The sequence below is a fragment of the Sturnira hondurensis genome, unplaced genomic scaffold, assembly GCF_014824575.4.
Source record: "Sturnira hondurensis isolate 20B ecotype Veracruz unplaced genomic scaffold, ASM1482457v3 Scaffold0022319, whole genome shotgun sequence".
Lineage (NCBI taxonomy): Eukaryota > Metazoa > Chordata > Mammalia > Chiroptera > Phyllostomidae > Sturnira > Sturnira hondurensis.
The window spans coordinates 247,521-271,288 of record NW_028094950.1 but is presented as its reverse complement, the minus strand read 5'-3'; the positions used below and the strand labels follow the sequence as shown (position 1 = coordinate 271,288).

General features: G+C 40.6%; 1 protein-coding gene across 5 annotated transcripts in view; it reads right to left on the bottom strand.

Annotated features, from left to right (window-relative positions):
* Nucleotides 1-10,472: 10,472 nt before the first annotated feature.
* ATAD2B (ATPase family AAA domain containing 2B) overlaps nucleotides 10,473-23,768 on the bottom strand; it is a 137,158-nt gene continuing 123,862 nt past the window's right edge. For 2 of the 5 annotated variants that reach the window (XM_037035451.1, XM_037035453.1), the window contains exons 24-28: nucleotides 23,174-23,311; nucleotides 19,075-19,758; nucleotides 16,439-16,566; nucleotides 15,970-16,098; nucleotides 10,473-13,878 (exon numbers count right to left, since the gene is read on the bottom strand). In XM_037035451.1, coding sequence (XP_036891346.1) covers nucleotides 13,837-13,878; nucleotides 15,970-16,098; nucleotides 16,439-16,566; nucleotides 19,075-19,758; nucleotides 23,174-23,311 — 1,121 coding nt within the window. In that variant the 3' untranslated portion in view covers nucleotides 10,473-13,836. Of the gene's footprint in view, nucleotides 13,879-15,825; nucleotides 16,099-16,438; nucleotides 16,567-19,074; nucleotides 19,759-23,173; nucleotides 23,312-23,768 lie in introns of those variants that run through there. The other 3 variants (XM_037035452.1, XM_037035450.1, XM_037035454.1) reach the window with 3 other exon arrangements.

The window sequence follows — 23,768 nt, the reverse complement described above, 5'->3', positions numbered from 1 at the left end:
CAGCAAAAGTGGAGAGAACTTAATAGAGAAATAGATAAATCCACAGTTGTGCATGGAGAGTTCGACACTTCTTTCTTAGTAATTGGTACAAGTAGACAGAAAATCAGCAAGATTTTAAAGACCTGGACAACATAATAGAACCCTTCACCCAATGACAACAAAAATATATTTTTAAATTTTTTAAAGATTTTATTTGTTTAGTTTTGAAGAGAAGGAGAAAGAGAGGGAAAGAAACTTCAGTGTGTGGCTGCCTCTAACACGCCCCCTACTGGGGACCTGGCCCCAAACCCCGGGCATGTGCCCTGACTGGGAATCAAACCAGTGACCCTTTGGTTCACAGGCCTGTGCTCAATCGGCCAGCCAGGGCTATACTTTTTTTTTCAGGTTGACATAAAACATGAACTATGATAGATCATAAGCTAGGTAACAAAACAAACCAGAATAAAATTAAAATTAAACGAACTAAAATTATACAGCATATGTTAATCGACCACAACAGAATTAAATGAGAAATCAAGACCATAAATCCTGGGAAATCCTAAATATGAGAAAATTAAATACATATTTAAATAACCCCGGAGTCAAAGAGGAAGTTTCAAGGTGACATAGAAAACATTTTGAAATGAAAGAGAAGGGAAATCCAAGATGTCAAAGCGTGTGGGATGCAGCTAGCTGAAGCCGTGCTTATTCATTTTTAACATTAAATATCTCTGTTAGAAAAGCAAAAACCACCACACAAACCATCTAACCTTTCAGTGTTAGAGACTAAGTGCAAAATAAGCTGAAGAACAGAAATCAAAAAACTGAAAAAAAGAAGCAACTAGGGCCGATTCATGAAACCAGAAAACTAGTGTTTTGAAGAGATGAGTAAAAACACACTGACTAACCAAGAAAAAAAAAGCCACGAGCTGCCATCACCAATAGCAGAGGGAACGTCACCGGAGACGCCACAGAGACGAGAAGCTGACACGGACTCAACACTGTTGTGTCCAAGGGCTCAGGAGCCAATGGAGAAGGTTCCCACAGGCCAGAGACGGGGCCTGTCCGCGGCAATCAATAAGTGTAACAATAACGATGCACTGACTGGTACCAGACATGTTTACGTCTCTGAATTCATAACGCTACCAAGGAAACAAACTCATTGCTTCTGGAGAGGGAGATCATTCACTCTTAAAATTGGTTCCTAAAGGAAAGTCAGGCCTTAATCCTACTTCCCCTCCATGACTTGCATACTGAGTACTCACCAGATAATAATGAGGAAGAAGGGATTTCATTCGGATTCACCATTCTGCAAACCTGAATGAATTCAGGTATCTAGGAATTGAGGGCCAGTCACTTCTNTGGAGAAGGTTCCCACAGGCCAGAGACGGGGCCTGTCCGCGGCAATCAATAAGTGTAACAATAACGATGCACTGACTAGTACCAGACATGTTTACGTCTCTGAATTCATAACGCTACCAAGGAAACAAACTCATCGCTTCTGGAGAGGGAGATCATTCACTCTTAAAATTGGTTCCTAAAGGAAAGTCAGGCCTTAATCCTACTTCCCCTCCCTGACTTGCATACTGAGTACTCACCAGATAATAATGAGGAAGAAGGGATTTCATTCGGATTCACCATTCTGCAAACCTGAATGAATTCAGGTATCTAGGAATTGAGGGCCAGTCACTTCTGACGTGACAAAAAGAAGGCTAACCAAATCCCACATGTGTCCTACAGGTCCTACTGATCCTACATGCTCACCTATGAAGTCGTCTTGTGAAAAATAATAACAGTAAAAACCGGAATCCGATTAAGCTCCCAGATCAGTGCTGGCCCATAGATACATAATGTGAGCAACAGACGCATTTAAGTTTTCTAGAAACTATGTCTCAAAAACTAAAAAAGAACTAGGTCAAAATTATTTTTAAGTAGATTTAACTCAATGTATCAAAGAGATGATCATTTCAATACACAATCATATAAAAACTATTGATCGGATGCTTGATATTACTCTCTGCAATGTCTTAAGTGGGCATTTTATACTCGTAGCAAAACCCAGGTTTGCACTCTGTGTGTTTCAAGTGCTCGACAGCCACACTCGGCTGGCAGGTACCACGCAGGACAGCACAGAGCCACGCACCAAGGAGTGAGAAATACAGGGGACAAAGGAACATGGGCGCTTCGCCACAGTCAACAAAATCCAGGCTGGGAAATTCAAAAGATGGAAACTAGATTTCGTCAACAAATTAATGCCAAGCAAAAGGAGAGATTGAGGAGGAATATGCAGATTAAGAGGTTGGAACGACGAAGGAGGGGAACAGGCAGGAGAAATGTAGATGTCGAGTTTAGAAATAGACACAGGTGATAAAACTGTAAGGGAAGCAAAAACACCATTTCCATAAATGTTGGGATAGTGGTTACATTTGGGAAGAAAATAGGGGGTTTTCATTGGAATGAGAGCTTCTGGGTTGGCTGAGAAAGCGTCATTTTCTTGAACAGGGTGGTGGTTACACCTTCTAATAATAATTCATGATACATGTGTTTGAAGCAGTGTTAACAATAAAGAGGTATAAATTCAAGGAGGAACTACTCAATAGAAAGTCTGACTGGTAATCCGGTATTAATTTCTGAAACTTCACAACACCCCCCCCCCCATTTTCCTAAGCTTCCGATTTCTGTACAGATCCGCGGGACCTGGGCATCCAAACAGACAACGCTGCGTTCACTCCCGATTGGCTACGTCCCCGGGCCACTCTCAGGTAAGGGGCCGCCACTCCACCTGCTGCCCAGGCAGGAACCTGAGAGCCGGTCCAGGCCCTTCCTTCATCCTCACCCCCAAACGTAACCACGTCCTAAGGATCTTACCTCTACGTTTTCTAGAGACTGCCCCTTCCCCGGCTTCCCTCCCATGCCTCCCTCGTTCAGGCCCGAAGCCTGTCTCTCCGCCTCTCTCTCCTGGCATGTGAGAAAGGCGTTGCAGTATGGAGTCGCCGTTAACCTCTGACTCCACCTTTTTCTCTGCCTTAGAGTCCAGACCACTAGCAATGCCCATAGCTGTCTGAACGTAGCCTGCTGGCCTCTGTGCCTAGGTCTTTGTGATCCTGTTCCCTCTGCGTGGAATGTTCTTCCCCCTTTTTCATCACGGTCCTCCATTTTTCAAGATGCTGTTACAACATCACAGGCACCAGAAAAACCTTTCATGAATTCTCTGTGGGGGGGTTCCCTTCCTCTGTCTGTGCTCCGGCAGCGCCTCAGCCAAACCATCATCACGGCACTCACCTGATTAAACGTTTTTTCTCTTAAGAATATGTCTCCTACTGAGCAGTGACTTCTGAGGGCAGGGGCCCTTTAACTCAGCGCCATGACTCCAGTGCCTGACATATACTTGGGCATGTGACAGGCAGTCAGCGTAGCTTGTGAAAAGGAAGTAGTTATTTTTCACTTTGTATATTCCTGCCAAGCTAATATTTCTAAAATTCTGTTTTCATCATACCATGGTGCCGTTCAAAAGCAGTCAAGGGTCGCCACGTACTAAAGCTCAGACAGCCCCAGCGCGGTCTTCCGTAACAAGGCCACAAACTACGGAGACAGCATTACCTTCCACCACGCTTCCATTCATAGATTTTACATCTTTGATGGCAACCTACTTAGTCTTCCAAACCAACTCTTCAACCCCTACTTTCCCAAACCATTACAACCCATTAAAATGTTGACATTTTAAATTCAATACTTAGCAACTCACTAGCAAGTGATCAATAATGCTGTATGATAAATAAATCACTGATTTAAGAGATACTTGAATGAAATGGGCATACTCCTCTAACTTCCCCACCTCCAGCACACGAATGGTAGAAGGCCAATATAATTTTCCGTTTAACTTATAAAAGACAACACATAGGTAACAAAATACAGCTCGCTGTCCGCCGTCCTCACCTTTTTTCTCCTGCCCAGCCTTCCTTCATCCTTCTTGGTTTGAAGCACACAAGAGCTAGGAGGAAAGCGTTAGCCAGTACAGGGCATCTTTCCCTGAAGTTACGCTGCTTCTTTTCATCCAAACACTAACTTAAAAGAGTTCTAGATAGCCAGAATTCCAGAAAGAAATAGAAATTCCAGGTAGATTATCAGGGTGGCTTAAGACCTTTGCCGGTGGCCTTTCAGACCCGTGACATCAGCCATTCATCGGAGAGCCGCCAGCACGAGTGGCCTACACAGACCAGTGGACTCTGTGTCTAGAAGGAGAAGGTGGCGTCAGCAAAACAGCTGGCGCTGGTGGAAGTCAGCGGAAGGAAAGGGCCAGGCTCCACCACCTGCAGGCGCCTGGAAGACAACCGCTGCTCCTAAAGCAGGGAAAAGCCATTCATGCGAAACCTCCCCCAAACACTCCAGTTCCCTCCGAGTTCTTGAGTCTAGCATTCCGGCCTAATGGAAGGAAAAGGAGGTTAGGAGGGCAAAGGTGGCAGCAGACCAAAGGAATACATGTGACTATTCAAAGGTCTCAAAGTCATTTGTAAAGATAATGAAGACATTCCCACTAGGAGACTTCTACTCAGATAACCAACCAATCGACAAAGGTTCAGGTCAGCTCTCGTAACAGCGAAGGATATTAAAGCAGCTGACCTCTACTCGACTTTGTATTTATTATGTCTAACCTACACAACTCTGTCCCGTGGGGGTCTCATAACGGGACCCCCATGTTACTGTCTTTAGCTTTTCTCCTCCTGGTCCCAGGGACATTTCTCAGAGAAGGCGCTGCTGCTCTCCTCTCTGGAGAGTCTTGCCCTGTGTCCCAAAAGCAGCTTGGGCCACCACACACAGGAAGAGCAACCTGGGGGTCAGATTCCATGCGGGCAAAAGAAAAACGAGGACATTGAGTGCGGGCCTGCGAACCAGACGATCGTGGTTCGATTCCCAGTCAGGGTACATGCTTGGGCTGCAGGCCAGTTTCCGGCAGGAGCCAGTTCCCTGCAGCGGATGCACGAGAAGCAACCATACATTGATGTTTCCTTCCTCTCTCCTTCCCTCCCTCTCTAAAGATAAATAAATAAAATATAAAAAAAAGATTTAAAAATACTATTAAAAAAAAAAAGAAAAACTAGGACAGAAACAAAAAAGATGAGCTGATTTTTTGCATCCATGAAACAAGAACAAAATGATACTTTAAACATCAAGAGAACAAAGATAAAAAATTAAATTAAATACACAAATTTTAATTGGGAAGGAAATAGACTTTGGAGCACAGTCTAGGAAGGCTGATATCTGAATTAACAGTGGCCCTAGACACAGAGGAAGAAGAAAACAAATGCAAGCCATACAGAAAGAGCTCCCAAAGTGTCCTCAGAACTGAAGGGCAGAGCTCCAGAGAGGAGAGGCTCAGAGTCCAGCCCAGACAACGCCCCAAGACAGGTCTGCGAAATTCTAGAACGTGTCTGGGGCACATCCATCAGGGGAAAAGTGAAGATTCTGAAAGCTTTAGGAAACAGCAACAAAATGAGGAAAGTGGGCCAGGAAAACCCGAATAGCCTTGGAGTTCTCAGCAACGACAAAGGATGGGAATGACCGTGAGAAGAGACAGGTCAAGGGTGCTGGCGCAGGGAGGGCCCAGGAAACCGGCTAGGCAGCACCTCGGCGCATGCCAGCGCACCACTGGGAAGGGTGGGAAACGCCAAGAGGAGTTTTCTCAAGACGATGCAACACTAGAATACCTTGCATTTGAAGGGACTAGGAAGAGTGGGACTGGGGACGAATTTAGGCACAAACTAGCAGTTGATACATAGAAAACTGGGCAGACAAATGCTGCTCTTACCGAAAAAGTGTACAGAAAGGGAAAACTAATCATGGTACGCTAACAGCTCAGCAGTCAGTGGTTTTTACAGTCAAAATACTGTGATTCTGAATAATGATCTAATGAAAAGTATGACCAGCTGAGAGGGTGAGGACAACAGGAAGTGTGTGTGCTGGGACAGGTGGCACTCCCTCTTCCATGGCAGGAAGTCAAAAGATAGCAGCCAAATAAGAAGAATATTTAGAGATAAGCAGACTCTTACTAAAATAATCAGCTGACCAGTATAGAAAATAATTGACTCTGGGGATAGCCATGTGTTTCTAACTTAAATACACATTTAAGTAAAAATAATTCCACTTCTGCACGTTTCTAAGCTCCCAAACCATCTTTATGGACACACACTAATATAACCATTGTAGTGAATGCAGTGGAAATGACTTAAGATTTATCGGACACTTATTCTGTCTGGTCCTGTTCTAAGTGCTTCACGGGTGTTGACTCGAATACTCAAGATAACCCCCGTGGGCTTGGAGCTATGACGACCCCCAACTTATAGGCACACTGACATGCAGAGTGACGAACCACGAAGCCTGCTGCATGCCACACGGCCACGAAGGAGCAGAATCAGCATTCCAAGTCAGTCTGGCTTCGGCACCCACACTGTGACTTTCTCAAGGAATGAATTCAAAACACAGACAGGAAAGATGCTCAGTACCGCTGTCGGAGTGGGACCTCTGGGGAGGAAAGAGAAGCCATGGGACTGAGAGCAGAGAGAGGGAACGTCAACTCACCTAGAATTTCTTTTTTTAAGAAAAAAACTGAAATACGGAAAACTGTTCTGGATGGTGGAAATGTGTACATTGAATCATTCTCTGTAGTGTTCTGTCATTTTATAAAATGTTTAACAGGAGAGAAAAACCCGAATAAGGGCTAATGAATTTAACAGTCACCTTAATGACAGATGGGTTAAAAACTTCCAAATCACAGAGAATCCCATCTAGCTCACTAGGGTAAAACCTTGGGCAAGTTGCTTCACCAATGCTGCCTTTCAGTTCCCCCTTCGGGGAAGTCAGGCTAACAGCGGTACTTATCTCAAGGATGCTGTGATCCTTAAATGGTTAACTCTTTCAACACTACCCAGCACTCAGATCAGAGAACAGCCTGCCCTCTAGATGGTACATTCTCTTCTGAGAGAACCAGGGCCTTGCTGTTGAGTCCTCAGCTACAGCCATAATGCCAAGGACTGTGCTTGGCAAGTGGCAGTTGCTCAAAGAAATGTGTTAAGTGAGTGTTAACTCGCGGTACCAGGGAACATGCTATTTCACTTCCTTACCTATGATCCTACTGTTCCTGCTGCCCGGATACTTTTTCCAACTAGATGCTTCAGCTCAGCCATCAGGTGTCCCAGGAAGCCTTCCCTAAGGCTGGGCTACATGCTCCTCTCCCACATACCCACAGTGCCTTATGCAGAACTCAGTTGCAACACCTGCCCTGTTACACTGAAGTGATGACATCCGTGTGGCTACCCCTGCTAGAAGCCCTCAAGTGACTGACAGCATCGACTCTGGGGCCAGACGGCCTGCATTTGAATCCTGGCTGTGTGACCTTGGGGCAAATGTAGTCTGTTTGTTGGTCTGGAAAATGGAGATATTAACACCTATTTCATAAGGTTCTCACGGGGTTAAAAGAGCTTACGGTGATCTTTGTGAAGCAATCAGAACAGTCCCCAGAACAGGGCAAACGTGATCATGTTGCAGACACAGTGTCTTGCCTGTGTCCGCATTCCTCCCAGAGGATGACTGGTACGCCAGCCCATAGAAAGGATCGTCACCCGAACTAAGTCAGCTGCAATGCAGACGTAGAATGGGGTGATGAGTATGGGACGTGTGTAGAGGGGGGAAAAAATCAACAGAACATGCTGTATGATTAGAATAAGATGCACCATAAAAAAAGATAAAATTTAGATGACACCTAAGTTTCAGGATTTGGGTACTTGAGGGATTTGGTTCTCGTCACTAAAACAGGAAATACAGGAGAACAAAGAAGAAAAAGGAGATCGTGGCATATTTTTAATAAAATGCATCACTGAATGCCTAAAGAGAACACTTTAAAAAGATGATCTGAACCCTGATCAACCATGACAGAAACCCAGCACAGGCCCCTAAAAGCGTGTAAGCTCATGAAGACAGTTGTTTGCTTTTGCTGCCAGCACCTGCGACAGTACTACTACATGCCTGACACATGGCACAGTAAGTACTCGCTATCTGTTGAATGAATAAATGGATGATTTAGGTAAATTTAGGCTTCCAGGTCAATTAAAACAAAAAAGAATTAAATACATGTCCAGCGTTGTTTTAAATTCCTTCAGGGAATACAGAAGAATGTACTTCCTTTGTGTCCCCCTTTGGCATGATTCCAAGTTTTGCATAACACGAGTAATTTGCTGTTATGAAGTACAAAATGTACACAAGTTCTGAGGAAGGATCAGCACAGGCTGTAACAGTAAAAAGATTTACTGGTGTTGAATCAAAGCCCAGCTGTGAAATGAGCAAGATCTGAACAAGATAAAGCTATTCCAGAATGACCAGTATGAATAAAGTGATAATGATGCAATAGAAAGGGTCCCAAGAAACCAGTAAGAAGTTCTGGTGAAGTGGGGCTAGACTCTAGGGAAAGCCAGAAAGAGGAGAGGCAAATAAAATGTCAACTCTCTCTGAAACCCAGGCTCATTTTCCCCATCCCTAAACAGCCACGTCAGCTCAGAACTTCACACAACACCGTGTTCCTTCCAGGACAGCCTTTCCGGCACCGGATCATGATGACTGCACTGCACCGACCTCCCCTCGTGGACCACGTATAACCTGGTTGGAGAGAGAGAGCGCATCATCCGTGCACCACATAGGCCTAGCACAGTACCTAGGATATAAAAGACTTATGACTGGGTGGGTAACAGAGGGAATTTAGATATATTTTAAAAGCCAACAGATAACTTTGCAGGTTTTAGGGCATAAGGGTAACATGAAGTAGATATTTAAAGATTAGCCTTTCCACTATAATTTTGAGTTCAGTGGAAAACTAAAGCCGGAAGAGCCGGCTTAATCTCCAGAGCCCTAAAAACTTGATTGAAATTCAAATGCAATTATAAATGCCTCACCTAAACATTCAAATAAAATTTTTTAAAAAGTTTCCCAGGTTTATCATTACCTCTGTTTTGATATACAGGCATACCTCACTCTATTGTGCTTAGTTTATTGCACATGGCAGATACTACATTTTCTATAAATCAAATGTAAGACCCTCCACCAGCAAAAAGAATACACCTCACTAAAGGCTCAGATGATGGTTAGCATTTTTTAGCAATACAGTTTTTTTTCACATTTTCATTTATTGATTTTAGAGAGTGAAGCAGGGAGGGAGGGAGGGAGGGAGGGGAGAGAGAGAGAGAGAGAGAGACAGACATCGATTTCCTGGGCCACTTATTTACGCATTCATTGGCTGGTTCTTGTAGGTGCCCTGACTAGGGATCCAACATGCAACCTTGGTGAATCAGTATGAGGCTCTAACCAACTGAGCCACCCAGTCAGGGCAGCAATAAAGTATTTTTCTTTCTTAAAAGATTTTATTTACTTACTTGTAGAGAGAGGGGAAGGGAGGGACAAAGAGAGGGAGAGAAACATTCAGGTGTGAGAGATACATCAACTGGTTGCCTCTTGCACACCTCCAACTGGGGACCTGCCCTGTAACCCAGCAAGTGCCCTGACTGGGAACTGAACCAATGACCTTTGGATTCACAGGCTGATGCTCAATCTACTGAGCCACACAAGCCGGGGAGAGGTATTTTTCAATTAAGGTGTATGCATTGTTTTTTTTGTTACACATTAAGTGTGCTATTGTACATTTAACAGACTACAGTATATACAGTATAAACATAACTGCATATGCACTGGGAAACCAAAAAACTTGTGCAACTCATTTTCCCGCAATATTGGCTTTATTGCAGTAGTCTGCAACAACTGCAATATCTCTGAGGTATTCCTGTATACAGTCAAAAGTAAAAATTATACAATCCATAAAACAAAACAAAACAAAAAATAAAGTGTTACTCAAATTCAATCAGCTCCTTTTGGACTGTGATTAAAAGTAAAATTTTATATTGAGGAAGGTTAGTGTGCTAATCTTGGGATGTGAAAAGGTGTTTCATGGCAGACAGCAGAACTATGGGCGGCCTGAATACGGGATCATTCCATTCACTTGAAGCAATAAGCCGTTCAAATTCTGGTATAAAATCTCTCTCCACATTTAAATTCCATGTACGGTTCAAAGTATACTGTAACTACATGGTGATCAAAGAACAAACATTATACAATGAGTAAACCATACTACCCAATCATCTTTTGTAGCAGAGTCTTTCAATTGGAAAAACAAACTATAGAAGTAATCTATTTGCTTGTATACAACAAATTTTAGACAATCTTCAACTTAAACTAAAGCCATACTTTTTCCATACAAAATCTTTTAGCTAAAAGATATTGAGGGATACTAAAATCTGAAAGAAAGATAACAAAAATTTTTGGATGCTTAATAAACATCAAATATGCCCTTGCTGCAAAATCCATGAGTTCAGCTAGAAAAGCAGAATTGGTTTTTCAACCAACAGTAAACATAATTAAGTTACAGGAAGACGTTGTTTTTCTTGTCATCTTTATTCAAGTATTTCACAGCAGTTATATTACAAATTACAGTAAATGTTCAAAATTCCAGAATTCAAAAATTAAATAATTTACTTCAAACTAATGTCAAATGAAGTCAAATGCAAAACATCAACTTAAGACAATTCTAAATTAAACTACAAACCCAAAACAGACCATAGTGATGAAGTCTACTTAAACCTACAGAGTAGACGTACACGACTGAAACCAAGGGGGACTCCCGAAGTCTAAGTAACTGAATGTACAAAATACGAAAGATGCAGGTACAAGCCCAAATTCAAGCTTACAATGTGATTACAAATAATAATTATAGCAACAATGGCATTCAGCTACGGGACCTGACACGGATGATAGCTACCGAATAGCACCATAGCTGAACCAACTTAATCAAAAAGTGGGACTATATTACCACCCCACTCCCTAAAAACAAACTCCAGTAAACCTACAAATACATTGGCATATGAGAAAAATCAAGTCATGAAAGGATGTAAAACAAAACAAAACAAAAAATCACAGGTGAGATTCAAGCTCAAAAACACAATTCCACAGCCATCAGTTTCGATCCGAGAGCAGTTCCATCATCTTCGAACAGCCCCCGCAGGCCCCACGGCTGAGCACCAGCTGCTGCTGGGTGGCGCCGTGACACGACACGTGTCTCACTGATCTGAGAGCAGGATTCGCGCGGAGCTCACCATTTATAATGCTCACAATAGGAAATAAGAACAGAGGTCAATTTGTACATAGTTTTGCCAATGCTATACAGCAAAAATTAAGAACTTACAGAAAGGTAAACAAAGTTGCGTCCACTTGAATCATTTCACAAGCTGCTTTAAACTATAGAACCACCAGATATCTGTAAAATAAGCGAACTGGTATAGTGTGTGTCTTTGGGGGTGGGGGGAACGGCAATGGAGGAGTTGGTACAATTTCAGCTCATTTTTCTCCCCTTGGCATTTGATTGGCTTTCTGTTTAAGACCTAAACTGTTCAAAGTGGCAGTTCCTATCATACTGAGGTTGCCTCCTATTTCTCCATCTATATCAAGGTTAAAATTTTTAAAAACTTGATCTTTTGGAAGCATTTTAATGCTGAACGTAAATAAATTCCCCTTGTCAAACTCACTGATGGCTAAAATCTTAATAAACTTGTACAAATTTAGTAACCTACTAATAACGTGTGCGCTTTCATTTTCCTTCCACAAGTGCTGCTGTTACTTGAACAGAATGCTTCTGAATTAGAGTAACTGGAATAAATATTTAAAAAAAAATAGTGCAGCAAGAACCTGAGACTTGCAAAAAACCCTTTTACCAGAAACTTGCTACAAAAAATCTGCTACATCTTATTTCATCAAATCTTTAAATTCTGTAACAATTTCCCTCAAAATACAAAATGCTAATGTATTAGACAGTAAAATAGTCTAAACTGGTATGATGGTAATAAATACTAAAGAAAGCATGATAATCCTCCCAATAATCAAATCAGAGGTTTTCAATAACCTCCCTTTAAAATGGTTCATCGTTAATCGCACTTGCCCACCTTAAAAATACAGTGTGTCTACATGGGTAGCATCTTGAATTCTACGACTGAGTATTATGAAAAATTTTGACTATGTATAAAGGAAACAAGTGGCATTGTTCAAAACTGAAGCGAGAATTAGAAGGCGTGAAAGGTCAATGTGAATGCAAAGAAGCACTTCGGATTACTGCAGTAGCCTGTGGCCTCTGTGCCTGCAGCGCTGGCACCGGGCGCACTGCGAACAGCCAGAGACAGGAGACAAGTACCTTAGCTTCAGCGTGTAAACAGTGGCAAAGTGATTACAGGGCCCTGTAAACACTGTTGGTAACTAAAATACAAAAAGCTGAGGTAGCTCAGTATCTCTGCAGTAGTCCAAGACCATTTGCTCCAATTAAAACCCAAACTCCATGTGTTGCATATACTGGAAAGACACCTGCAGCTAACAGCTATAATGAATGAAGCTATCAAGCCAACTTGTCAAAATTTTCTACTTTTTTGTTTAAAAATCATCTTGATAAAAAAATGTCACTGCACTCCCTTTGCCTCTTTGTAACTGCCTAGATTGTGTCTCCAAATTTGTAGAAGGTTTTGTAAAACTAGTGACCCATAATTCATTTTAGATAAGTACAACTCACAGAAATCACTCAACAAGATCCAAAATAGATTCCAATCAAAATGAATATTTATGAAATCGTTAAACTTATGGTAAGGGATTCAAACATTTAATACTGTTATTCAAAGGACCATACCAGAGCTACTTGCAACTATGCATATAGAAAATTAATTTTATGGAGCTTCTGACAAATATCTCTCTGTCCATTTGGCAAGCCCTGGCTTTAAAACAAAACAGTAATAACTTACTGTACATGAAAATCGTTCTTCTCTAGGAACTCAGACATGAATAACTAGTAGTAAGTTGCCACTGACAGAAGAACGAACATCCACCATCTATTTATTGTCTAGTTATCACTGCCAGTGGTACCAAAAAGCATGTGGGGTTTGTGGTGGACTGTGGGTTATTTTTGTTGTTGTTTCATTACATGTTTTAAAAACAGAAACAGACCATTAAGGAAAACTTACCCTTTTAATATATTATGTGGCTTACCGAGTATTTTGATTGAGTTTTAAAAACAAGATAGGCATTTTATACCCAAACACTGGTTGCCTCTTAATGACACAGTATCAAAACTTATTTTTAAGGTTCTGACCACAGAAAACATTTTAATTCATTTGCTACAAACAAGCCCATCTTTTTGTTTAGCCTTATCTTTCTCAAATGAATAAAAAGGCACATTAAAGGCAGTTCTAAAGAGCCTAATCAAATTTCATCCAGTTTCTTCAGTTCCCCGTCAGAATATACCATAGCCAACTCATAAACAGGTTTCAGTTCATTACCCAGAGGAAAAAATAGAAACAAATATGATAAAAGGGATAGAAAAGAGAAAAATATAACAGTTTGCCCACTGTTTAAACAATTCAACACAGTTAGAACTGCCCGCCGTTTCCTCGCGTTTGCTGGTCCGCTCCCCAAGAGGAGTCTCCGAAAGAGTGCGCGGAAAGAGGAGCAGTGAGAGCAGTTTCTGTAGCACCAAAATCTCCAATCTGTGGGGTTGTATTTTTTATTTGTGGAAAATACAACATGTTTTTGAAGTTCTGTTTGGTTCGTGTAGGCTGGTTGGTTTCAGGTACCTGAGACAATAGCACCAAATTCAACAGAGAGAAAAAATGAGTGAGCGAGCACTTTACACCAAGGCTCTGCACGTAATTGGTGCAATTTGAAATTGAATGGCTCAGAAGACTGCTCTGTCAGGAGCAGATTGGAGAGGATAAACCACTCATCTTGAAAAGTTCATAGGAATGTCTCAAACATATGAACTGTTCTTTCCATCTCCTACAAAGGGAAGAAAAGTACATGTCATCTATTAAAGGAAAGACCGGTTATTATGGGGAAATTCGCTTTAACTTTTTAAAGAAAGGATTTTAGATACAAGTTAAGTATTTTCCTTAAAACACCTTAGCTACTCTGTAAGACTATCTGCTTTAGACACTTCCAAATGCCTCCTATTTTACATTTAGGATTACAAGGATGATGCTAGAACACTCCACGAGTACTCATTATGCCCGATATTGTGCTAAGAAATTCATGTGTACAAATAATTTGTCAGCTAATAAACAGCAGAGTCAGGATGTGAATGCAGGTGGCCTCACTCCAGAGCCTGATACCTTTCTTATTCATCATATTCAACTAACTCCCAGAGCAAAATGAACACAGCAAGTATGGTAAAACTTGTACTAGAAGCAGAATACACCCCGATCCCACTGCTCTACACTCCAACCACAGCTGGAAAAGGCAACAAACAAACAAACAAACAAACCCAGGAGTCACTGCTATCACCACCCCCAGGAACACCACTGACTGAAGATTCTGCTGCAGATCACTCCCCTCTCTCAAGAAGGCCCTGCCTGGACAGCAGGGCTCCAGGTGCCACACTGAAATGGGTTTCACTGCTGAAGAGCGTCCAATCCATTCAAGCCAATCAAATGTCAACAATGTGAATAAGGAAGTTCTAGAATAAGTGGGGGGGGGAGTAAAGAACTCTACCCCACACATTTCATTCAGATGGACAAATATCAAATATATCTAAGACATTTGGTTTTCCACTTCCAAAGATATTATAATCTACATTCTGTACAACTAACAGGCTATACTAACAGAGTGCCATCAAGCAAAAAATTCTTCCATGTGAACAATCAAAATCACTCATGCTACATGTTTCATCACATATTGTTGGGCAAGAAAAAAGCCAGGTTATAAGACAGAATATACAATATGATCCCAATTTAAAAATACATATTCACATACTTACACATGTTATATACATCTAGACATTTTAAAAGAATGAGATTATTCCCAAAGATAAACACTAAGTAGTTTCCTCTAGATCGGAGAATATAGATGCTGTCTTTATTTTTTCATTCGTGGTTTCTTTTTATTTCTATATGTTTTATAATGACAGTATAGGTTTTTGAAACTGTGACTCATAAAAATGTGATTATAATTTTTAAATACACTGTTAATTTGATTCAAATCCAATATTCCTTATTACATATGGAAAATAACCCCACCCTTTACATACACATCTTTAATATACTAGAAACGCTCCTTGAGAGCAAGGGCTTTTCCTGAGTTACTTTTGCAGCCCGGGCACACCAAGCACAGTGTCTGGTACTGTAGGTCCTTAATAAATATTCGATAAGTAGACCACCAGATAAACTAACAGGCACATGAACAAAGACAGTCTAATTAAGTTACTTAGCCATACAGCTAGTAGATGAGGAATTACATTTGCTCAGAGGACCTCAAAAAAGCAGAAGTCCACATTCATGATGTAAATTACATGAACAGAGACATAAGCTCACATTTGGAAGGGAGCACTGTCTCATGTCCCAGAGTCATTTAAAAACATAACAGTTTACCTCTGAAGTGTCTCAACAAAAGGACGACCACTCCTTCGCACAGTTATTTGACAGAACTAAAGCTGGTACATGAGATAACTTTTAAGTTTTCTTCCAACCGTTAACTGGGGGGCAATAGGCCTCTCCGCCCACGCTCAGCAGCCGCTGCCCAGGGAGCAGCGATAAACACGGAGAGGCCATGCCCACATTCAGAGGGACTCAGTGCTCTACCCACTCAGTGGTATCAGCAATAAGTAAGAAAGGGGAGAATTGCCGTAACTATTTTGTGTACTTGGCAACCCAGAACCATGATTTTCTGTGTTTTGATAAGTAAAAAACCCCAGATTCTTCTCTCCTGAGACAAAATGGTATGACTTTATTCATCAAATTAGAAAATGATTCCCCTAATCTTAAGTCTCCAAAACATTCTTCAGTTACTTGGTAAAAGATATAGACTAAAACAACTGATCTTTGGGAAAAGCAAAAGCAGGTACTTGTTTGTCCTACAGATGAACCAAGCACTTACCTCCACAAGTTGTGATTTGTCATAATCTTTACGATGACGATAGATGCACTGACTAAGAAGAGAATATAATCTCTCAAGTTGATCAACTGCCAGATTGCTGCTTTTATCTACCAACAAATCAAGCAATTTCTAAGAAAAATTAGAAAAAAATACAATGAAATTTGATTTCACTACTCAGACTGAAACAGTTATATCCAGTGGCTAGGCAACAGACACTACAGGCAATGGATATCAGTGACACTGAGTTTATGAGTTTAGCAGATTCTAGGGCTTAGTTTATTACCAAGACAATTCTCATATTTCTAAACCCCTAAAAGCACACATAACTCTTTTTTAACTGAAAGCCCTAAAGCACTTATAGTCCTAGTTAAAGCAAAAGACGATCACAACTAGCTTTACTCGGTTGCCTACTAAACACATTCAAACCTCTTCCCACTCATCTGTGGCAGACTGAGAAGAGCGAGCTCACCTTCAGTCTCTCATGATCGACCACGAGAGGCGGCACGGGCTCAGACGGCTCTTCCGGAACCAGTTCCAAGGTGGTGGTTTTCGCCTGCTCTAAAATTAACTTACGATATTTCTTTACTTTAGAAGCACCTACAATTGAGAAAAAAAGAATGCACTACAGCAAGTAAAAGTTAAGAAAAATCAGGCTTAAACAACTACAAATTTGGTTACCCACCATAAATCCTTTTTGGAATGAGTGTGCTCTTTAAATGATAAAGGATTTTTTTCTGTGAGAATAAGAAACCCAGATGAAAGAGAATTAAACCTCAACTATGAAAGCCAAGTCATACTAGAATATCTAATAAATGCATTCACCAGATGGAAGATAAAAGCAATCTTTATCTCTAAGCACTAACTAACAAAAACAGCCTTCACTCTCTTTATGATGGTAGTCATTTTAAAATCTGGAGCTTTCAAATCAGAGAAAGGGAAGCAACCTAGAAAAGCAGATACCAACACAGAGTGAGGCCAACCTGTCTACATACCTGCCTCCTAAAGTAAAACCTATTCCTGTACATGGCCAAAATTTATTTTTCTCTATTACACTGCCTAGACTTCTATTATAAATTGATCTGGGTTATAATATTTTTGTCTTAAAAATCTGGACCTATTAAAAGTGTAATAGTGCTAGTGATCTTTCCTAGCTTAGAGTGGATTAGTATAATCTAATTACTTTCCTCCCAACATTTTGCTGAGATAAAAATCGTTGAAATAAAAAACACGAAACACAAAAATGCTGAGGTGGCTGAGCATAATTCGACAGCACCAGGCACTTGGGCCCTGTGCTCCCGTAAGCAGGAGCACTGTAAGAGGAGGCCAAGGGGGAAGGAACACAAAGACAAGCTTGGACGACTTCAGAACTTTCATACAGGACCTGGCCCATGTCAGGGACACTAGGAAGAGCTCTCTTCCCCCTTCCTGCATTAGTCCTTGTATTCCCAAGTCTTAAAACAATTATCTTTCTTTAATGCCTGCTATGTAAATAAGAATCAAAATGTTGTCTTCAAAAAACATATTCCACAACACATCTGAGAAATTTTCTATTTCAAACAGCCTTTAGAACGACAACCTTGATTTATAGTTCGGTTAATGCACGCCAGTGCTGTTAAGCGTGCACTAATGCTCACTACTAAGCCCGTGGACTTCCAGGGGGCTGAGAACTTCCATGAGGAACCACTGCCCCAACAGTTACAAGTGAGAACTTCAGGTAAAGCTAGTACACAACAAATACCTTGAACGTCTCTAGATCACCAACTGAACATAATATTAATTTAAGCCTTTTCTGCAAGCTCACTAAAACCTCGTGCAGCAGTAGCATGAAAAAGGGCCCCCCCACACACACCCATCCCGCCTCGGCACACAGACCTCTCCCATTTTGCCACTCTGTCCCGTTCATTACTTAACCTTGGCTTCACACATTTTAAAGTTCTGTCTACATGACAGTGCAGAATAAATACAACTCTTAAAACTACTTCCTCTTAGTAAATATTGAAGAAAAAGAAAATTATTTCAGAATAGTATTTAAGAACAGTACATCTCTTTATCCATTTAAAAATTCTAAGACTCTAAATAATATCTTCCTACTTCCTATTTCTGCTAGAGGGCTCAAAAAACTGGCAGCAAAAAACTTTCCCCACCTAACCCAAATCCCAGGCTAAAGCATATATTCGTAGAAAGCACATGTTATAAACATAACTTCAAGACAGACTTGTATAAGAAGGGTACCTATTCGGGAAGGAAATCTATATGGAACAGGGTAGATGTCTAACACACCCCATCCCACTATGGGCTAAAGAATAATGATAAACAAAGAGGGGCTAGAAATCCTCACACCCTCTTTCTACTGCTTCTTAAAAGGATCACAGAGCCATAAAAAGTCAGGAGCTGGCAGAGTGCTCCAACTACAAGAACAAGGTAACGTTGACAGTGAGGGTTCTGCTGCTTTCCTCTACCAGCAGCCGACAAAGCACCCTCAGATTCAACTAGCAGCGATTACCTGGAATTAATACACTTCGGTATATGCCAGATACCAGGAAAGGCAATTCATATACACGACATATGTAATCCCTGAAGTGACACCATTCTCGTTTAATTTAAAAGACGAAAAAACAGGGTTGGAGAGTGTAAGTAACTAGCTCAGAGTCACACGATTACAATGAACAGGAGTGGTCATTTAATGTGGTCTGTACAGCCCAAACACACCACACTGCTACAGTACCCAAGTTTTCTCGGACCACCCCCACCCCACCCTGCCCCACCCCAGTAGTTCTTCTGTTAGAATTCCACCTTTTCCACATCTGTGGATGCACTCAATTTTTAGTCATAAATCCACTAGGATAGGGACGACAGTCAGGTGGGAGCCACAAGTGCAAGTGGCCAGGAAAACAAGGGGTTCTGCAAAATAAACCCTCTGAAACATTCACCAAATTTCCTATGTCTGTGTATGCTTTCCTAGGAAAAAAGGATGAAAACTTTAACAGATTCTCAAAGGGGGGTAAGTTCTTTGGCAAATAGTATTACTAAAGACCGAACAAAATTTGCAATTAATTAACTCTGGGGCTTAAACCTTCAGGAGATGTATTAAAATATTATCTCTACCTTCTTTATCCAGTTCTGCATCTTTAACCTCCACATCGGGGCCAGGTTCCAACTTCTCGTTACTGCTACATTCCAGGGCTTCTAGCTTCTCAGGATCATCTCCATGGCTCTCATTCAAAGCTTCTGGTTTTCCTTTTGACTGGTCCTCCAGAAGAATCTTTTGCTCAGAACTGCATTTATCTCCACTACTACAGAAAGAAACTACTTCAGCTTTGCCGTCCTGACACTCAAGAACTGGTATGCCTTCAAAACTGTCAGTGGACGCCTCACCGTTTAGACAGCTTCCTTTAAGGAAAGGCTCCTTCCTAGAGGTCTGTTCTGGATTGAGAGAACTGCTGCTGTTGACCAGTAGAGATTCATTCGAACTTTCCTCTTCTGTAGATGCGAAGTTCTCTTTGGCACCCGCTCCACTGTTCAGCCTCTGCGCCTGGTCCATGTCCATGATGTCACACGAAGACTCGTCATTGGTCATAGATAAGTCTCCAGCATCCTCCCCATTTTCTTCATGGCAGTCAGTGCTGACCTCAAACTCTCCATTCTCCAGTGACTTCCTGCCCTCTGCGTGGTTCTCACAGTCTGCAAATTTAGTGTCTTCTTCGTCTTTTTTTAAATTATTGACCTTCCTTTTCTTAATGATTCCTTTACCCCACTGTGATCGCCGCCTCGATTTTCTCCGAACTCGAACTATTTTACAAGGAAGGAAAAGAGATATGTAGAACTTGGAGTGTGACACTTGTTTCACAGATGTACAGTAAGACTCAAAAGGGTAAACTCACACCAGTGCAACACACAAGCAAAAACCACTTTGCTCCTGGCACCCATCCTAACTAACCTTCACAACTACAAGTGGAATGGATATGAAGTCAGGGATAAACTCTAAAGTATTGAAATTTGTTAAATTTATTTCCTATATATTACCCAGCATTGATTTTTGTATTACCCTAGATTCCACTTTATAGCTGTTCCTAATCCTTAACATCCAGGGTCAAACACATAATATTCACATTTTAGGAAATGAGCACATTATCAGGCTACCGAGAAGGTTTGGGATGACAGCCCTGGATTTCCACCAAAAAGTGGAGTATTTTGCCACCAAGATAACCCCAAAGCACCTAAACCATGAAAAGAAATTAAAGCATCATCCAGTGTACCAATACAAAACAGTTACAGGTGTCCCCACAAAGAAATCTCTACTGCCTCTCCTTCTAGAAGACAGAATAGCCCACAGTTAACATGGTCGCGGACAGAGATCCCATGAAGGTTACATGGACAATCTGGTTAGCCAATGGTGAGCCTCAACTGGCTCACATAGTAGAATCAATTTCTCACAAAGTTGTTATTTGAAAATATGTAGGAAAATTAAACCCTCTGCTATCAAGGCGGCAGGCAACACCACTAACACTGAAAATAAATGTTTAGTCAATTACATGAAAATAAAGACCTACCAAAGGTGTAGGGAGTATACTCTAGGCACTACAAACATCATGAGCTTTATGAGCATTTTAAGTGCTGGTACTTTCAGGTAAAAATGGACTCAGGAATTTTTAATTCCCCATGTATGTGTATCAAAGATAGTTGGTTATGCAATTCTATCCTACTTTCTATCCCTTAAATAAGTAAAAAGTTAACTCTTATTTTGCAACTTGGGATAAATGCATAAAGAAACTGAAATATTGTATAAAAGTTATTAAAGAAAATTAGTTAAACTAGATACCTATCACTTCTGGTGTCTATCACCAAATTCTCAATATGAGCTTACTGAAAGCTATTAGGGTAAAAATAATTCATTTTTCTCTAAGATTATAAAAGTAATGTCAAGTCTGGCTTAACTTAAAAAATAATATATATTTTTAATATATAAAAGGTGAAAAGCTTCCTTGGCAAAGATATTTTAAAAGGGAAACAGAAATACGAGACCACTAAGTGCAGACTGTTTAATCCACAGTTTAGAAATTGCCTTTGGAAGAGAAATTGAAGGGAATATGGTCTTATGACAATGCTTGTTTCTTATGTTCTACTGCTTAATATAAATGTGTGATCTATCAACAGTGTATAGTGTGTTTACACACTTTTTTCATCTTTACTTCATACTGAGTTTCTGTAAAGATACCAAAGTCTTCACAAGAAATGAACAAATTTTGATACATATTACTCCTTCTTATCTAAAAATAAATCTACTAAAGGTTTCCAAAATTCAAGTTAGTCACTTGGCTCAAAATATATTTTGCCTTCAAAACTGTAATATCCTTAGAATCATCTCTCCTTTTCTTTTACGCTGTTAATTTCTGTTTACAATTTATAGTTACAGGGAAATTGGAGAAGAAAGTTCTGTATTAGTCTTCTGTGAAAAGCTGGACACAAGCTAAGTGATGGATATTCATAAGCATTCCATTAACTATATGAAAAACTAATCCAGTCCACACTAAAAATGAAAAAAAATGTAGCTGCTCTTTCTATAAAAGGTGAAACTGTTAGGTCTTTACTTCCTAACAAGTCATTCCTGACATTGTGGCCTCACTTTTCCTCCAACCATGTAACCAAGTCTAAACAGTTCCCCTTTTCTTTCCTCATTAAGCCATGGAGCGCCAGAGCAAGAGGCTGAGCTCTGCTCAATCAACAGCCAGACCAATTACTTGATATGTAGGTGGTACTAAGCAAAGGCCAAAAGCCCTACTGCAGCAAATTTACTTCTAACACTTTCATCCCAACTAAGAACAGAGAAAATGTTCTCGTTTACAGGGATGTCAAACTACAGAAAATTTCCCTCTCATTATATAACTACTTGTAACAGCTAGTATGATTTCAGTAAAATAAGAGAAATATAAGCTCCACAAGAATGGGGATTTTTGTTTTAGCCACTGCTGAATCTCCATAGCACCTTGCATGTGGTAGGAGTATATATTTATACTACTTCCTTTCTCAGGGATGCTTTGTGTAAAAAGCCCTTTTAGAGGTAGAGGCTTTAGAGTCAGTTTTTATAGTATCTCTGAGCTTGTTTCCAAAACTAAGACCTTAAGAAAGCAACTCTGCCTTAGAAACATGTAGATTTATGATTTAAGTAAGTTAACATAAAACAGACATATGATGAGTCACATATGCCATCTACTGGTAAAACAAGATTCATTTGTAGATTAAAGTAATATTTTAATATTTAAAGGAACTTAGATTGCTTAAAGCCCATATTCATTTGTTTTAGTTAGTAAATATTTGTGTCCAGTGCAGCAAATGCAAAGGATTTTAAGTTTTAGAGTGTTGTGTCACAGAATCCAGGTCATGACCGAGACACAACTAGGCCAAATAACTTTAATCAGCTTCACGGAACCAAAGGCAATACTAAGTGCTTCCAATTTTCTCATATATTAATGCCTTATCACAAAGTGGACAAGCTAAAAAACAGTTATGGTTCATGGATTCAAATTCAGTGCCACTGGTAAAGAACACATTATGGCCAGCCTTCCTGACAGTTGGAGCGGCATGAGAAGATGCAGAATAGCATCTATCTTCCGAAGACGGCTACCATCAGCGAAACATAAGCACTGCATTAGGAAGATGCTATATTTATTAACATTTGTCTTTTAGAGGAAAACACTGAATATTCCCTCTCTAAATCGATCTCTTAAACCAAACTAGATGAAGAAGGCTGTACAGATCTTTCAAACTGAGCACAAAATATTCTCAGAAAAATCAACCTCCTTCAGTTGAATCAGCTACTCTGTCCAGCCAGAATTTCCATCTTCCACCAGAAGGACAATATCCTGCATCGCACACAGCAAGGGGCTGGGGCTGGAAGCAGGTGGATAAAAAGATCTATTGGCTCCATATCTCTATCTCAACACCAAAGTTTAAAACTAAAACTACTCTAACTTAGTTCAATCACAACAGCAAGTACTGAAGAGGGTTAGAAAAGAGCGAACGAGATGAAAGAAACGCATGTCTTCAGCCTGCTGCCCTACAAGCTCTTCGCCTCTGGAGAGCGAGAGGAGTAAATGAGCAGTGGGAACAGCGTGCTCTGGTCTGTGGACCCAGTGCCCAGGAATCCGCATCATCATCATCATCATCATCAATCCCCCCACTGGACAGCATGGTCTCAAACACTCACACGCACATTTACTGGCAGAGTTGTGCCAGGCATCTACTGGATTTCTTTGTTTGTGCCGAAATGCCTCTTCAACTCTAGTTTCTGTCTTCCGAGCTCCAGTACCATGAGGATTTATTTGTTCTGCTGTTACTGATAAGCCTGCAAGCAGAAGATAAGCAATACCTATTTAAATATTCCCAGCTAAATAAACCAACGTCTAAAATACAGAACTGAGTTTTAAAGTCATTAATTATACTTAGACAGCTTGTAATTTGGATGAAAATAGTATCTTTTGTTTTAAGATGGGCAGAAAACTAGATATAAAATCATAAAAATAAAATAACCTGGCAGGTAATGCTTACATTTAATCCTCAAAGGGGCTCTATGTATATACTCACTTTAATTTGCAAAGGGACACATTTCACATTTTTATGACCGTGAGGTAATAAGATTATATGTTGTCTAAAAGTTATGATTTTTGCCACCTTAGAATGTGTAAGTGTTTAATGGGCCAGTAAACCCCATGGAACTGTTTCCCTCTGATACCAGCTGCCTGTCACATCCCAATGCAGCTGAGTTTGGTTTTCCTACATTGATCTTCATAAGAGTAACCATT